Genomic DNA, 15,250 nt, shown 5'->3' with positions numbered 1-15,250 from the left:
GGTTGCGTAGCCGCTGCGCGGGCGATCACACCAAGTTGGAGTTTGTCGGGTCGGCGAGAGGCCTTTTTGGAAAGTTGTGGGGTGTTCGTGTCTGCTGGGACACGCGAGGGACCCATCTGCAGAGGAACGTGAATGGCCTCAACTTGATGCAGCTGAGAACTCTGTCTCCGCCTGTGTCCAGCCATTTGCTCGCATGCATGATCCCTTGTTCCTGCACTGGGTTGGGCGCAAGATTTTGGGCACACGACTGTCGGGATTCGGGACCCGAGAGTTTGCCTTCCGATCATGTCGGGGTCATCGCTTGAGTCGTTGTCGGCTGAATGCCGCGATGCCAGCAGATCCCGTTCTGTCATCTTTGACAGCAAGTTATGCATGAATGGTGATTGACGTTGGGTTCCATCGTTGATCCCGCGCGGTCGTTTATGTCGTTTACGAGACTGCAGCTTCGCTTCGATGCTGGCGACAATTTTCGACCCAATGCCAATGGCAGCGCCAAGGGTTCACCGTAGGTTCGGATGACAAACAAGATCCATCGATGGAGACATCTGCATCGCGAGTCCGGGATAGTCGGTAGTACTAGTGACGTTCGGTGTGGCACAGTCCTTGACGAGCGCAGGTCGTGGTCCTCTTTCGGTACGGACGAAGTAGCGCAGCCCTTGGGAAGCGGATATTGAGATTTTCGCACGAGGAGCAGGAGCACGATGACTACCACCGGTGGCTGGTGTTTGGTGTCTTTGAAAAGCCGCGCTATCGGCTATTGAAAGAAAGGATTCGAAGTGCGGCGCGGGGCGTCATCCGGTGATTGTCTGGCTGTCAGACTTTGTCTAGACGGCTTCGTCTGGTCTAGCGAGGCCGCGTCTTCGAGACCTCGCAATCCCCCCATCAGCGGACGTGGATAACCGTGGATGAGGGCATCTCGATGTGTGCAGAGTTGGTGGGCACCACGCGTCTTGTGTCGGCTTACTGAGTGGTGGCATCCCTTCGGCTTGTGGGTGGAGAGAGCGAATTATCTGATGGTGATCCTTGCAATGGTGAGTCAAACGATGGAGAAGAATTGGGGGGAAGGCCCGATCTAATCTTATCAGATGCCCCACATAGATGTGGAAATTCTCGCTCGGAAGAGCTCGGCTATACCACCTCGGTGCTCGGAGACATCGGTCTTAGGTAAGCGATTCAGGCTTTCCTTAACACGCACCCGGCAAAAATAGCATGCACGATTGTTATCTAACGAACGTCAGACCCTCGGCTCTAACTCGACCTGACTGACAGGGGCAAGTTTCTTCCCTTGGATTTTCAAGCACATCTTGACAGCAAACGGCAGGTGAAAAGGCCCCTCCGGACCGGAGGCTGTGTAGACTTTGTCACTTCGTACTTTTACTATAACCATGCTGGTGGCGAGCGTTGCGCGCGGCACTTTTCCCCCTCGTTTTGATCATTCTCAACTCTCGCCCTCGCCCTGCAACATCGAGAGAACCGCATCAAAAACACCAGCCAACAATGTCTCCTCCCTCAGTAGACGGGACCGAGAGTCTCTCCCCCACCAATTCGAGGGGTGATGATGATGAGAACAGCCAGCATCCCCGCAAGCGTCAGCGCGTCCGCCTGAGCTGTCTGGAGTGTCGCCGGAGGAAGCTTTCTTGCGATCGCGGCTACCCGTGCCAGCGATGCCTCAAGAGTGGCACTCCTGACCGCTGCACCTACGAGACCAAGTCTGGCGTTGTTTTGAACGCCAGCTCTGGCGTCCCGCCCGCGTTTGCCCAGCTGGACTCGAGGAGGAACGGCGAAATGGCAATGGCCGGCAAGGAAGCCGACATCTCCGTCATTCGAGAGGCGGCCAAGGACCATGACCGTATCCGCCGTCTTGAGCTGGAAGTCGCTCAGCTCAAGACTCAGCTTACCCGACAAGCCATGTCCTCCTTCGATGGGAGCACAGTGGCCGGCACGAACTCACCGCACACCCAGAAGGAAGATCTCACCGACACGCCAGCTGACCCGTGCGCCAACAACACCGCGCAAATGGAGAAGTGCTGGCATCAGTACAGCGACGGGGGTGACAAATCGGAGCTCCGCTTTTTCAGAGGCAAGGAATTCAGGACGAGGTATTTCGGTCCTCACAATGCCACGATGGCATTCATCGAGGTAAGTCTTTTGAGCTCTTTCGAGGGCTTCAATACCTGTTTACAGGACATTGTTCTAACTTCCTCTCAGTTGACTGGCCTGTGTCCCTTCATGAAGGAGACGGCAGATGAGTGGCTGAAGCCAGTAAAGGCTCATGATCGCAAAGATCGTAAGAAGCGCAAGGAAGATCGGGACAAGTTCTTCCTTCAGCCTGATTCCCAGCTCGAAGCTCTCATGCCACCCAAAGAGCAAGTGGATGCCTTGGTCGAGGTTTACATTGACCAATTCGAGCAAATGCACCGCATCATTCACATCCCCACATTCAGACGGGAATACTCACAATTCTGGGAGAACCCGTCCGAGTCCCGCTACGCCGCTTTCACCGCCCTCGTCCTCGCCATCATCTCTGTCGCGAACTGCATTCACACCCACGAGCACCTGAGATTCACAGGGATGGTCTCCAATGCTCAGACCACTGCTGAGAGATGGATCAAGGCCGTCGAGGAATGGCAGGGCAACCAGAGCGTGAAGCACCGCAAACTCATCCACTACCAAATCGCCTGCCTCATGTATCTCGCCAAGCGGGTCAACTCTGTTAAGAAGAAGCGCTTCTGGACGAACTCGGGCGCTCTCATCCAAGATGGCATCTCAGTCGGGCTGCACCGCGAGCCCAGCCACATGTCTGGCAAGATCTCAGTCTACAACCAGGAAATGAGAAGGAGGATATGGGCCACCGTGCAAGAATTCGACATGCAAGCTTCCTTCGACCACGGACTGCCCACATTGGTGAGCCAGTTGCACTACGACGTGCAGCCGCCCAGAAACTTGGACGATGAAGACTTCGATGAGGACACTACACAGCTGCCCCCATCGAAGCTCGGAAAAGAGTACACCTTTTCCTCTTACCAGAATCTCGCCCGTCAGAGTCTGCCTTTGCGCATGGAGCTGAGTAGACTTCTCTGCGGACCGCCTGGAGAGGTCGACTACGACCAAGTTATCAGGTATACGAACGACATCACACACGAAATCGACTCCCTGCCATCGTGGGAGCACAACAACAACAACACCCACGGCGGCAAGCGCCCACTCCTCGCCTACACCCTCCTTCACATCCAGCTCCGCCAGTACATTATTCCCCTTCACCAGCCCTTCCTCAAGCTCCGCAAGTCCAACGCCAAGTACCAATACTCGGAAATCATCTACTACAACGCCGCCCGCGATATGGTCCTTCTGCACGACAAGCTCTACGAGCAAGGCATTCGCTGCCTCAACTTCCTGCGCGAAGACACTCTGACCACGGCCGTCAATCTGTGCAGTGTAACGATGCTGCAGCCTCGTGGCTCCACCAACATGATCATGATCAACTCCCAGCACACCGTCAAGCTTCTCGAGAAGTGCCTCTCGATGAAAGAGGACAGACTCCTGCGGACCGGCAACAACGAGCCATGGGGCTACTCCATCATGTGCTCGTCACTCGGCCTCCTCGAAGCCCACTTGGGAACGAAGACGACGGAACAAGCGAAGGCCTCCTCGGCAGAGCGCTTCGTCAACCTGCACTACAAGCTGCTGGCGAACCAAGAACCGCCGGTATCGAGTCATCAATCGGAGCTGTCCAAGATTCCCGGCCTCGACGTCCCCGAAAGACCAAAGGTGAGCACTTCCCCCGGTATTTATCGCACAGGCGAACGATTGCTGACTGGGGCCCCCAAGTCCGTGACGCCCTTCTCCTTCCAGGGTTACCCGGCGTCCCAAAACACCATTGACGGACTTCTGCCTCAACCGCTGCCATGGATGTCTACATCCTTGGACCCGCAGGTGAGTCTTCACGGAGACTTCTCCCCCACAGCACTCGTTGCTGACAGTGTGTTGGCGGCAAAGACGCAGCAACAGTACAATCCCGACTTTAATCTTGAAGCTCTGGGATTGAACCTGAACGAGTTGTGGGGAGAATCGTGGGACTTTAGCTAAGAGGTGTCTTTTTCGCAGTTTGATTTTTCTGATTTGATGGCCGTCTACCTCGAGAGCCAGGAAGGGGTCGCCCTTGATTTTGGAGGGCGATAACGTGTTACGGATCGCGTTACGATGTTTGGAAAGCTTGATACCCATCTCAATTCCTCTCAGATCTAGATATGTAATAACACCATGTCGGTCTTGACTCGCTGTCTTTCTCTGTCTGCTCGCTTTGACATTTTCACCGATCACTCGGCACCTTTTTGGATCTGATATGAGAGCCTCGATATGTCATCCTAGGGTCTTTCATTTCCTTTTCACGATGATATCGCGCAAGCATCCACTGCCATTATCTCACCTCACCCAATTTTCGGTCTTTCACGCTCAATCAGTCCATTGGGACCCATTGAAAGAGCTCATCTGGAACCCCGGAATCGGTTGGTGCCGACGACTGACTCGAGCAGATTAAATATTGGCTCAAGACGCCTGGGCCACCCAGCCAACCTCTCCAACACGAACGATGTCTGCTGCCCAAATGATCTCGTCCACGACTTGCCATGTGGACTCAAAAGCTTGTCACTGAGACCAAAGAGGCTCAATAAGATGTCGTCGGTCCACCAATAGACCCATCCGCTCACAGATATCCGTCTTCGACTCGGGAGGTTTTCCCGACAAGAGGTCGACAAACTGGCGCGCGCGAAACGGTTCTAAAACCGTCCATCGCTCAGCCCGCGGTGCAACGCCAGAGAGGCGACTCGGACAACCATGGGTTTTCGCCACAACCAGCCGCAAATGTCTGATTCGGAGGCGCGCATAACTGACGCCCGGCTGAGGCGGCTCGGTTAAGCGACGTTCATGCTTTCGCCGTTACCGTCGATGATGCAGATCACCGTCGTCCAACCCATGCCAAGACGAGACGCGAATCCAACGAGTAAACAAAATCGCTTTCAACCTTGCAATATTCCCCACAACTCAATTACAACTCAATTCTTCCGTCGGCGGATATCCGTCGCCAGACCGCTTCAGACGCCCAGAAAACCAGACAAACAGACCACGAGGCAGCCCGAGCGGGGGAAAGTCGCAAAAGAAGGTGGGATATCGACGTTACATGGCTCCCTCACTGGCGGCGGACCAAGATGCCAGATCCAGGCACGCCAGACAGGGATGAGCTCGGCACCTTCATCGCATTCCCTGCTGGGTCCAACCACCTCCTGCCCCTCATGGCCCCCAATGGCCGTGCCAAAGGCGGCAGCTGCGAGCTCTCGTGCCAAAGAATCCCACGATATGGTCTCGGCATCCCTCCAGGGGTCCTGTTCGACAAGCTCGTTAGCACACCGGCAAACGGCACTTGGGAGCCTGACCTGGCCCAATTGCGACGCGGTGCCGTGCCACGGGCGGGGTTGAGAGGTGCCAATTGCCAATGTGACTGATCTCAGACCTCTTCGAGGGGAGAGACACCTCGGAGATGATGGAGCGGTGGGAATATCGAATCTGGTTCGTTGAGGGTCACCTCCCGCCCGGGGTAACTTGTGTCTCGTGGATGATTTGCATGTCCTGAGAGGACGAGACGAGAAACGAAATGCGACTATAAGATGCAAGGCGACGCTGATCGGACGCAGGAACAGGCCTTGTTGTAGATATTCATGCTCTGCCTCACCGAGTCATTCCTCCCACGTCACTCCCGTCAGCTGCAGTCGTGACAAGTTTCAGACATCAGATCGACCTATTTAGAGACGATCGCCCTGTTCGTCTCACGGAGTTTTATCTACCTTATCCGGCACCTTCACATTCTACCTCACATCTAATCCTACTTGACTTCCTAAGTCAACCTCACTCACAATGGCCCCTTCCGTCCTCCGCCTCGCCTCGTGGCTCGCCGCCGCCGTCAGCGTCTCCGCTGCCCCTCTCCAGCCTCGCGCCGTCATCGACCATGACGCCGTCGTTGGCTTCCCCGAGACCGTTCCTTCAGGCACCGTCGGTAACTTGTACCTCAAGTACAAGCCCTACCTCAAGGTCGTGAACGGATGCGTTCCCTTCCCCGCTGTCGACTCTGCCGGTAACACTGGGTACGTCCTCACTTACATCCTTCCTACAAACTCAGGAAGCTAACATCCTCCAAAGCGGCGGTCTCGCGACCTCCGGCTCCTCCAACGGCGGCTGCTCCTCGAGCACCGGCCAGGTCTACGCCCGCGGCGGCACCTACAACGGCGCCTACGCCATCATGTACTCGTACTACATGCCCAAGGACTCGCCCTCCACCGGCCTCGGCCACCGCCACGACTGGGAGAACACGGTCGTCTGGCTCTCCGCCGCCTCCGAGTCCGCCACCGTCCTCGGCGTCGCCGTCTCCGCCCACGGCGACTACGACACCAAGACCTCCGGCATCTCCTTCACCGACACCACCCACCCCCGCGTCGGCTACCAGAGCACCTGGCCCGTCAACCACCAGATGATCTTCACCAGCGAGCAGGGCGGCCAGCAGCCCCTCATCGCCTGGGAGTCGCTCACCAGCGCCGCCCGCACCGCCCTCGAGAACACCGACTTCGGCAGCGCCAACGTCCCCATGAAGGAGGGCAACTTCAACAACAACCTCGGCAAGGCCGCTTTGTAAAAGCACTTTCCCGCAGCTTTTCGGCCCTGGCGGATGATGTGAAAACGGGATGAGGATGACGATATTAGTATTTAATCGGGAAGCTTGACCACTTGGTCGGCTTCAGGGATGACTTCATGCACATAACTTATTAGTATGGAGCGAGGCCTTTTGATACCCTCTGACGACGGCTCCTTAATACATAACCTATTTTGACTATTTATATGTTTATTCCACATGAAATGCGATGAGATGTTGTGAATTGCGATGAGTTGCTATAAGCTGCGTTCAAGCGAAGATCATGATCTACAGGGAGCCCGGTTGCCTCAAGCGCGACGGCACATGAAGATCAGCTGAAGCGCAATCAAAATCTCGTGTCTCTCCTTTACACGTTCACAACCCCGTGTCAATCGGCCGAGTCGATCATCGAACTCAATTTCTGATCAATTTACCTGAAAAGGAGCCAAGTCATACTCGCGGGCATTCCCGCCGGCCATCAAAGCATAAATGAAGCCCACACCCTCATGGCAGGGAAGACGTGGTGTGCGTGCGACCGGTGCCTTCTCCAAAAACTCCGTCTCCAATTCTTGTCCGCCTGCCGAAGTAAGTAACACACCTCCGATGCACCAGCTCTTCTACAAAGCAGGAAATTGTAATCCAGTTGAAGCCGATTTAAGCGCTTGTGAGAGACTGGACATGGGATCCATCAAGGTTTGCTGTCAAAAGTCAATCGATGACTGCTCGGATATGTGAGGGGAAACTCAGTGAGCTTTACTAGTGGATGAGCCAACCCGACGGCGATTCATTCCACCCCCGCAATCACACGAATACAGGACTGAAAGAACCGGAAACGTCGGCTTCGGTGATGAATCCGTAAGTCCAGCGGGTAATATTGTTTCTACAGCCCACCAAACATGAGGTGCTGTCGTCGCCGTTCAGATCAGATTGAACCCACGTGGTCGACCAAGGTTGTCGCTCAACTGGGGCCCTTCCCAAGCGGTTGTGGATCTAACCCCGCACCGGAGAAACAAGCCAGGTTTAACCTGACGCTTCATATGCGGCATTTTCGCTTCAGGCTTCAACAACCAGCATATGGCCTCGTGGCGCAACGGTAGCGCGTTCGACTCCAGATCGAAAGGTTATCCGTTCAAATCGGGTCGGGGTCATCTCTTTTGCCTCTTACGAAGATGACATTGTCTTATTTTTGTTGTTTCTCTGCGTGGTGTTGATATTGAAAACATATGGTAATGCTTTGGTTGAGTTTGAGTGCTCTGTGCGGGGAGGCCGAATTGAGCTGGCTTTTATTTGTGTTTTTGGAAAGAGTGCGTTCACATGCGCCTGCTGGCAAGAGATGACAGAGCCTGGGTTGTGGTCGATTGAGAAACCGGATGAAGTGTGAGTTGGTGTGGTGGTGGACAAGTTGCTCTTTTCTCACCGACGCGTCACCGAGCTCGCCGATGGGTGCTTGCGCACAGATCATGTCCCGTCACCCGAGCGCCGGACGCGGCCCCACATCATCGTCCTCCGAGTTTCTGCCAGGAGCTCGTAGTCTGTATGGTAACGACGCAATTCATCATTGATTTCTATGTCTGAAACGCTACGCTAAGAGATCTCATGGTTCCTCATCTCAGTATGCTTCCATATCTCAAGACCACGTCGCACTTCTCAAATCGGTCTCCAGTAGCACAACAACTTTCTCGTAGATCTCCTGCCGAAAGCCGTCATCATTCAAATCAAGCGTTGGCCGCGCAAACTCTCCACATATACATCTTTGCACAGCGCTCGAATAGTTCATGCTGCCTATGGTTTGTTGCCGGAGCACTCTCTGGGCTGTTATGTAACCAGGCATGAGGCCCGCAGCGCCGCCTGGGGTTTCATCCTGGGGGATGCGGAGGGCTTCGACCGTACATCCAAGAATGAGCTCCAGCAACAAGAGCCCCAGTGCAAGAAGAGCGGGACTGCGACTGATACTTGTTGAATTCATATTGTCCTCATCCTCCTGGGGGTTCTCAGGAAGCCGCTTCATGATGAATGCGTTCTCATAACTCAGCTGGTTGTCGTTTTTAAGAAACAGGATATGACGGCTTGTCAAGATCTCTGGGAGCCAGGGAGTTTGCTGAAGTTTCAAGAAGCTTGAAGAAACCACAACGGCCAGCTGCAGCTTCGCTGTAAAAGACAAGTGAGGGTAGTCCAGAGGCTGCTCGAGGATTTCCCTCAGCGATACTGTCGACCATTGCCCGTACTCGTTGCTTAATACAGGGTAGACCCCGAACTCTCGATATGTTGTCGCAGTACGGTCATTGATCATTCCGAAACAGTCGAAACAGATCTGTTTCTGGCCTTTACGAATAACCTCGCACATGTTGATGAGATTGTTGGGATTTGTACTCGAGTGCCCAACACTGAGTGCCGAGAGGGATTCTTGAACGACCATCGTCGAAGTCTGACCGAAGCGGCTTGTCCTATTACTTGCTGCAGTTGGAGGCACAGCTTCTTGGAACGAAGGCAAGGCAGAACCGACAACCTTGCTGCCATCTCTTCCAGTTTTGCGGCTTTTGAAATGCCTTTCAGTCGGTGTGACGTTGTGGTCAGCCACTTGCGGAAGTGCCTGAACCCGTACTTTCTCCCAGGACAGCTGCATGTTTGACTTTCCACTGCCTTGGGTCTTTCTCTCAGACTTGAAAGTCAACGCAAACTGGAAGGCAATCTTCTGGATGATGTCCTCGTCCCCGTCGTCCTGTGCAATAGCGGTTGTATGAGATGTCAGGCCCAGATGGACATCGTGAGCACAGCTGCACTGAAAGCTGGATTTCATGGCACGGTATAAGCTACCGGAGATCTCGCGAATCAGCGTTATGAGCCGCCCTTGAGATCGCAGTCTCCTATCTGGCTCCATCTTGACGTTTCGGTCGATTAGAGATTCGAGGCTGGTGATGCCGTTCTTGATCGTCGTTAACTGTTCTTCGTAATCCGATCTCTTTAGCACAAAAGCAACACGTTTGAGACCTCTGCTGAAGAGTGTATCGTTTTTCTGACTTATCTAATTATCGAGTTAGTAATAAGATGACAAGATGACTGTCTCCTTACCTCGCTTTGAGATTGAAAACCAAGCCGTTGCTTCAAATCCGCAGTAGCCTCTTCCATGTCTTTGACGGTTGTCTCAAACACACCATAAGACCTCCACAGCCGAACCTTGATCTTTGCTTGGATGGACTCGTCATTCCATGCTGGTCCGGTAGGGTGGTTGACCATTGATTCGATTTGGCCCGCTGGGACAAGGCCAACAAGAAGCTTTTCGCAGACATCTTGGAATCTGACCTTCTCAGTCTCTAGATTCCGGACCAGGCTGCGAAGCTCCCGGTCGTATCTTTTCCACCTTTGGATTCCTGACATAACATCTTGACGGTGCTCAAGAAATGAAATAACCAGAGGAATACTGCCTAGGATGACGCCTAACACCTCAAAGCCGGACATCTTTCCGTTCACTGAATTTCGACATTCAACGAAAGATCTTGAACGGTTTTGAGCGAGTTGTTTCGAAATATTAACCAGAAGCGGGGAAGCTTGCCTCAGTCGTAAGTGCGCAGTCTCAGCTGACCATAAGCTGCAGAACACCTCATGATTCGTTCGTTGTGCGGGGTTTATCAGATGCTGCAGGTGCTCCCTGTTAGTCTGCTACAAAGATCGGGGCAGATTCATACCGGATAGACCCAAGGATGATCTTGAGATCGCGACCAACAGTATTTGAGCGACGCCGTACTTCCCTATCTGCCAACCTCTCCCTCCCCTCGTCATAGTCCACAACATAATCACACGCTCAGTTTTCGATTTCAAACTTGTGAGTTCACACTTACGTACAACATATATTTATCTTTTCCCTCACTGTGAAATGGCAGAAGGCATTGGTAATGCCGTATCGGGGGCACTGGACAAATTCGAACATCTCTTTTTCGCCATCCGAGAATCTGACGAGGACACTTTGCGATCACGTCTATTGCCAAGCTTTGAAGACGATCTAGCCCGTTTCAAGGTTTGGGTAGGCAACAGCGGCGCGCACAGGACAGGCCGCGCATCTCTCGAGTATCGCCTTCGCGATGCATCACATATACGCCACCAAGTTCTGAGACTCCTTCGTGAGCTACAAGAATCTCTTGATGAGGCCCAAGACATTATCGAAGGCCGGGTGACGCCATGGGACGAAAGTGAAGACGAGGTGGAATGGGCAGATGGCCTGGCGACCGACACCGAGATTTCCCAGATCGCCTTAGATATCACAGACCTGGTTGACTGCCTCTTGCGTTTGAGCGTATCCATTCAGAATCCTTCACCACACGATCGCTTCGTTGCTTCTTCCCAGACCGATACATCTGCTTACGAAGGCCATGACATTCAACACGTTCAACAAAAGTTCCAGGGCATCGACGTGTTTCTCGCACAGCGACTGGGCAAGGCAAACTCTCGACGTCGTCAGTATTTCAAGTACAGAGAAGCGCACTTTCAAACGCTTTCTCATGGCCTTGAAGCCCACGGGAACACGACCAAGTCGGAGATCGTCCCTAGCACCCTTGCTGGTTCAATCCCAAACCACAGGAAGGATGGAGCGTTTTTCGACATTTCTGGCGATGACTATCAATCAGACGGAGAAGGTTCACAAACATCATTTGCCACGTCCGTTTCGAACCCGAAGACCCTCAAGGTCCCGCCTATGCCAGAGGGAGCACCCGACAGGCCTTGCTTGTGTCCCTTCTGCCAACAGATAATCTCGATACGGAGCACCGCAGCATGGAAGTGAGTAATAGCCCAACGCTGACCATGCTGCACTTAATCTTACTGAAACACATAGGAAACACGTCTTTGAAGACCTTCAACCCTACAGCTGTCTTGCTGCTTTATGCACGGCACCAGACCAGACGTTTTCAAGACGAAATGCCTGGATGCAACATATGCTTGGAAATCATCTGAGACTGTACCGATGTCCATGTGGATGTGGAGAAACCTTCTTCTCCGCCAAAGATTCTCAAAACCACTTACTTCGAACCCACCCGGGGGCGATACCGGAAAGTCATATCGATAGCATCGTCGACCTGAGTTCTCGGCCCTTTCCACAAGACGCGAGAATCAACTGTCCCTTTTGCTCAAGAACACTTATCTCATTAAAGCAGTACCGTCGACATGTGGGTAATCATCAACAGGACTTAGCCCTTTTCGCCTTGCCTAATATTGACAACGCCGATGAATGCGAAGATGACGATTCAAACAGCAAAGAGGATAGTGATGAGAGTACTTCAGACGAGGTAGAGCTATCATTTTCTGGGGGATCACCATCTAATCCTACAGAGGAGCAACATAACGACGTGAACACGGTGCCCATACAGCCGGTTGAATTTCAGAGTCGTCAACCTCAGCAGTCGCTTGAATTCGTTCCAGCACCAGTGACACAACATTCAAGTCAACATCAATCGAGACAGCAACAGCGTGAGAGTCGTGTTCGATCAGACCTTACTTCCAACACGGTCCCTAGTTCACGGTCGAATGAATACTTCGTCCCGCGACACGGCATAGATCCCGAGGTAATCCAGGCAGATATTACAAGATACCTCGGAAACGATGCCTTAGTACGACCAGGTCACTATGAAGTAAGAATCATGATGTTTTCAACCAATATCCAACTATTTTCGTCTACAGCATGTCTAACATTCACGTAGGATCCTCAGACCGGCCAAATCATCCAAGGCTACTATATTACATGCTTTCGCCAATTGACAACAGTCAGTCACGTATGATACGAGAGATGTTAAAAGAAAATCGACTGATTTTGGAAACAGGCAATGATTGATGATTTGAAACGTGACTCCGCTCGATGGGCAAAGGAGAAGCGTCGTATATTAGCAGCGAGGGAACTTCACGCACGAAATGCTCAATATGATACACCAGATTTTGGGGGACCTAGGTATTATTCTCATCCCTAGAATAGAATACTTCGAGCTAAATTTGACGCATACTCTTTGTTGGAAAATTTGGTTCGTCTCCAGGAACATCAAATGCTAGCCCATCTAAATCTAACGAGAACAATATTGCTCAAGAAAACGTTAACCTTCTGATTGATTCCTCAAGTGGCCTCACAACTTTCTCATACATCTCTTGTCGGAAGGTCTCATCTGTCACATCTCGCTCAGGCCCAGCGAAGTCGCCACAGAGACAGAGTTGCACCGCATTGGCGTACTCCTTGTTCAGCCAGTTTCTCTCCATGAAGAGCCTCTGAGCCGTGAGTGAGGCTCGGAACAAGTTTTCGTTGTCATTGTAAGGTCTCTCATATGATTCCTGACACGAATCGATCGTCTTGCCATGATGGAGCTCTGAAAGAAGGATGCCAAGTGACACCAAGGCCGGATTCCGAACGAAAGAAGCATTCTTAAGATTGTGTTCGCCTTTTCTCGTGTCCTCGGTATGCCGCTTCATGACGAAGGCGTCATTGAATTGCATATACACGTTTCCGGGATCGTCCGGCTTCTTCAGGAAGATGATGTGGTCACCGGTCATCAGATCCAGAAGCCAGGGCGTTTTGTAAAGCTGCAGGAAACTCGAGGTGATCATGGTGGCGAGGTGCTGCTTTGCTGTGGGCGACATGAAAAGTGCTGGTCGTGGGTTTTCAAGATATTGTTTCAGAGAGAAAGTCTCCCATCCTTGATTCCCGATGGCGTTGGCAACTCGACAGACGCCGAACCAACGGCCCTGCTGTTGCGGACTATGATCCCCTATCATGCCATAACTACCATCCACTGGAGCTTTCGGACCCGCTCGGATGCTTTGGCATAGATTTATGCATTTTTGTTGCATTTTGCTGGTCGAATCAGACGCTTGCACTGACGGAGCACCGTTGGCAACCGGGGGGCCTGTGGACTGCAGGAGTGTTGTCGTCGTTGTAGTTGCGGTAGAGCGGATTGCGAGACTTCCAGTCGATATGGAGCTCATATTAGAGATTCGGGATGAATAGGGCGTAGTCATTGTCGACATCTTTGTGTTGGTGACTATCGATGGATTGGGTCTGACGACAATTTCATCCCACGTCACGTCAGAGCAACACTGTGATGAATCTGGCGGGTCCGGTCTGTCGCCGGAGTTCAAGACAAGCTCAAACTCAAGTTGGTGGATGATGTCCTCATCATTATCGCTGATTCTGCTCTCGAGCGAACGCGCTTCCAAGCGGAGATGTAACTCATGAGAGCAAGTACAGGGCAGGCTGAAGCACAAGGCTCGGTACACGTTCCCAGAAACTTCGCGCACCAGTTTGATCAGCCTTCCTTGGGATCTGGTCTTGCGATCTGGTTCCAATCGGAGGGATCCCATGACTAGCCGCTCGATAACGTTGATGTTTTTGATTACCCTGTCTACCAGGCCTTCGTATTTTGACTCCCTAAAGGTGAATATGAAGCGGTCCATTGCGCCAGGCATCTGGGGGGAGACTTCATCGTCCTTGACGCCGAAGAAGATAGTCAGCTACTATGAGTCGCTTCATTTCATACAGTTTAGTACCTTTGGGTCTGTGTTCACCGCTTGTGCACTCTGTTGTCTCCGTCAGTCCAGGAGCTGTTCTGGTAGGAATTTGTAGCATACCCCAGCATCTGACGGCAAACGCAGCCGTCTCATGAGCTCGACGATTGCCAGTCTTGTATCTTCAAACCTCTCCTCGATCTCTTGAAACACAAATGGATCCCACAATCGAGACCTGATATCCCTTCTGACGGACTCGTGTCCCCACGATGGGCCCATTGGATCCTTGATCATCTTGTCGATTTGATGACCGGGTACGATGCCCTGCAACAAACTCTCGCAAATGTTCTGAAGTCGTCTTTTTTCGGTGTCCAAATCTCTCGCTAGTCCCCGTAACTTCAGTTTGTGCTTGCGCCATCTGTTTAGCACCGACGCTGCCGTGCGGTAGTGCTCGAGACCTGAGATGATGAGAGGGATGCCCCCCAAGATAATCCCAACCACTTCAAATCCGGACATGGTAAAGAGGATTGGTTTGGACAGCAAAACACAAGTACATGTAGATGGCTCGTGACCTTTTGATGAAGAGAGCGGGGAAGTGGTCGCTTGCGAGCCTGACTCTTCCCCTTCGAGCTGCAGCTGCAGCTGCCAGGCTGCGCATCAAAATGAAGACTATTGGCTGCTTCCAACGCGGGATTTGATAAGTTGCTTACCAGCAGCCCGAAGTGTCGTTACTAATTGATTCCCTTCAACGTAACTGGGGCGCATACGTACAGTACCCCTCCCAATATCCACCCTTATTGTTTTGGCTCGCCATACCCAACGACGTGTCTTCAAAACATCACAAAACCCTTGCTATGAAACAATTCTTCTTCATCTAGATGAAGACATACCTTGCGCTCGTCGAACCGTTTCTCAAGGCTATCTCTCTGATCGGTGATGATGCCGACTTCTATCCGCGAAACTACCTCGGTGGCCTTGCAAGCGTTCGAAAGCCTCATGGAAGAGATAGGATCCAAACTGGCATCTGATCCATCGGAAACGCTTTCGAAGTGTGCGCCAAAGTTCGAGTCCGAGTTCGTCAGACTCAGGATATGGGCCGCG

At 52.5% G+C, this 15,250-nt stretch overlaps 4 protein-coding genes across 4 annotated transcripts; 2 read left to right on the top strand and 2 right to left on the bottom strand.

Annotated features, from left to right (window-relative positions):
- Nucleotides 1–1,497: 1,497 nt before the first annotated feature.
- Nucleotides 1,498–4,086, top strand: CkaCkLH20_04690 (uncharacterized protein; the record flags this gene model as incomplete). The annotated part of the gene is made up of 4 exons (XM_038887409.1): nt 1,498–2,139; nt 2,209–3,768; nt 3,829–3,933; nt 3,997–4,086. The coding sequence occupies 4 exons, from the start codon at nt 1,498–1,500 to the stop codon at nt 4,084–4,086; spliced, it is 2,397 nt and encodes a 798-aa protein (XP_038747016.1).
- A 1,821-nt stretch (nt 4,087–5,907) lies between these two features.
- CkaCkLH20_04689 (necrosis inducing protein) lies at nt 5,908–6,679 on the top strand (the record flags this gene model as incomplete). Its single annotated transcript, XM_038887408.1, has 2 exons — nt 5,908–6,134; nt 6,190–6,679. 2 exons carry the CDS (start codon nt 5,908–5,910, stop codon nt 6,677–6,679), a joined length of 717 nt encoding a protein of 238 aa, XP_038747015.1.
- Nucleotides 6,680–8,303: 1,624 nt separating this feature from the next.
- CkaCkLH20_04688 (uncharacterized protein) lies at nt 8,304–9,910 on the bottom strand (the record flags this gene model as incomplete). Its single annotated transcript, XM_038887407.1, has 2 exons — nt 8,304–9,698; nt 9,746–9,910. 2 exons carry the CDS (start codon nt 9,908–9,910, stop codon nt 8,304–8,306), a joined length of 1,560 nt encoding a protein of 519 aa, XP_038747014.1.
- A 2,826-nt stretch (nt 9,911–12,736) lies between these two features.
- On the bottom strand, nt 12,737–13,285 carry CkaCkLH20_04687 (uncharacterized protein; the record flags this gene model as incomplete). The annotated part of the gene is made up of 1 exon (XM_038887406.1): nt 12,737–13,285. One exon carries the CDS (start codon nt 13,283–13,285, stop codon nt 12,737–12,739), a length of 549 nt encoding a protein of 182 aa, XP_038747013.1.
- Nucleotides 13,286–15,250: the final 1,965 nt, after the last annotated feature.

The sequence above is a fragment of the Colletotrichum karsti genome (genome assembly GCF_011947395.1).
Source record: "Colletotrichum karsti strain CkLH20 chromosome Unknown Scaffold13, whole genome shotgun sequence".
NCBI lineage: Eukaryota > Fungi > Ascomycota > Sordariomycetes > Glomerellales > Glomerellaceae > Colletotrichum > Colletotrichum karsti.
This window is presented reverse-complemented; position numbering and strand designations above follow the sequence as displayed.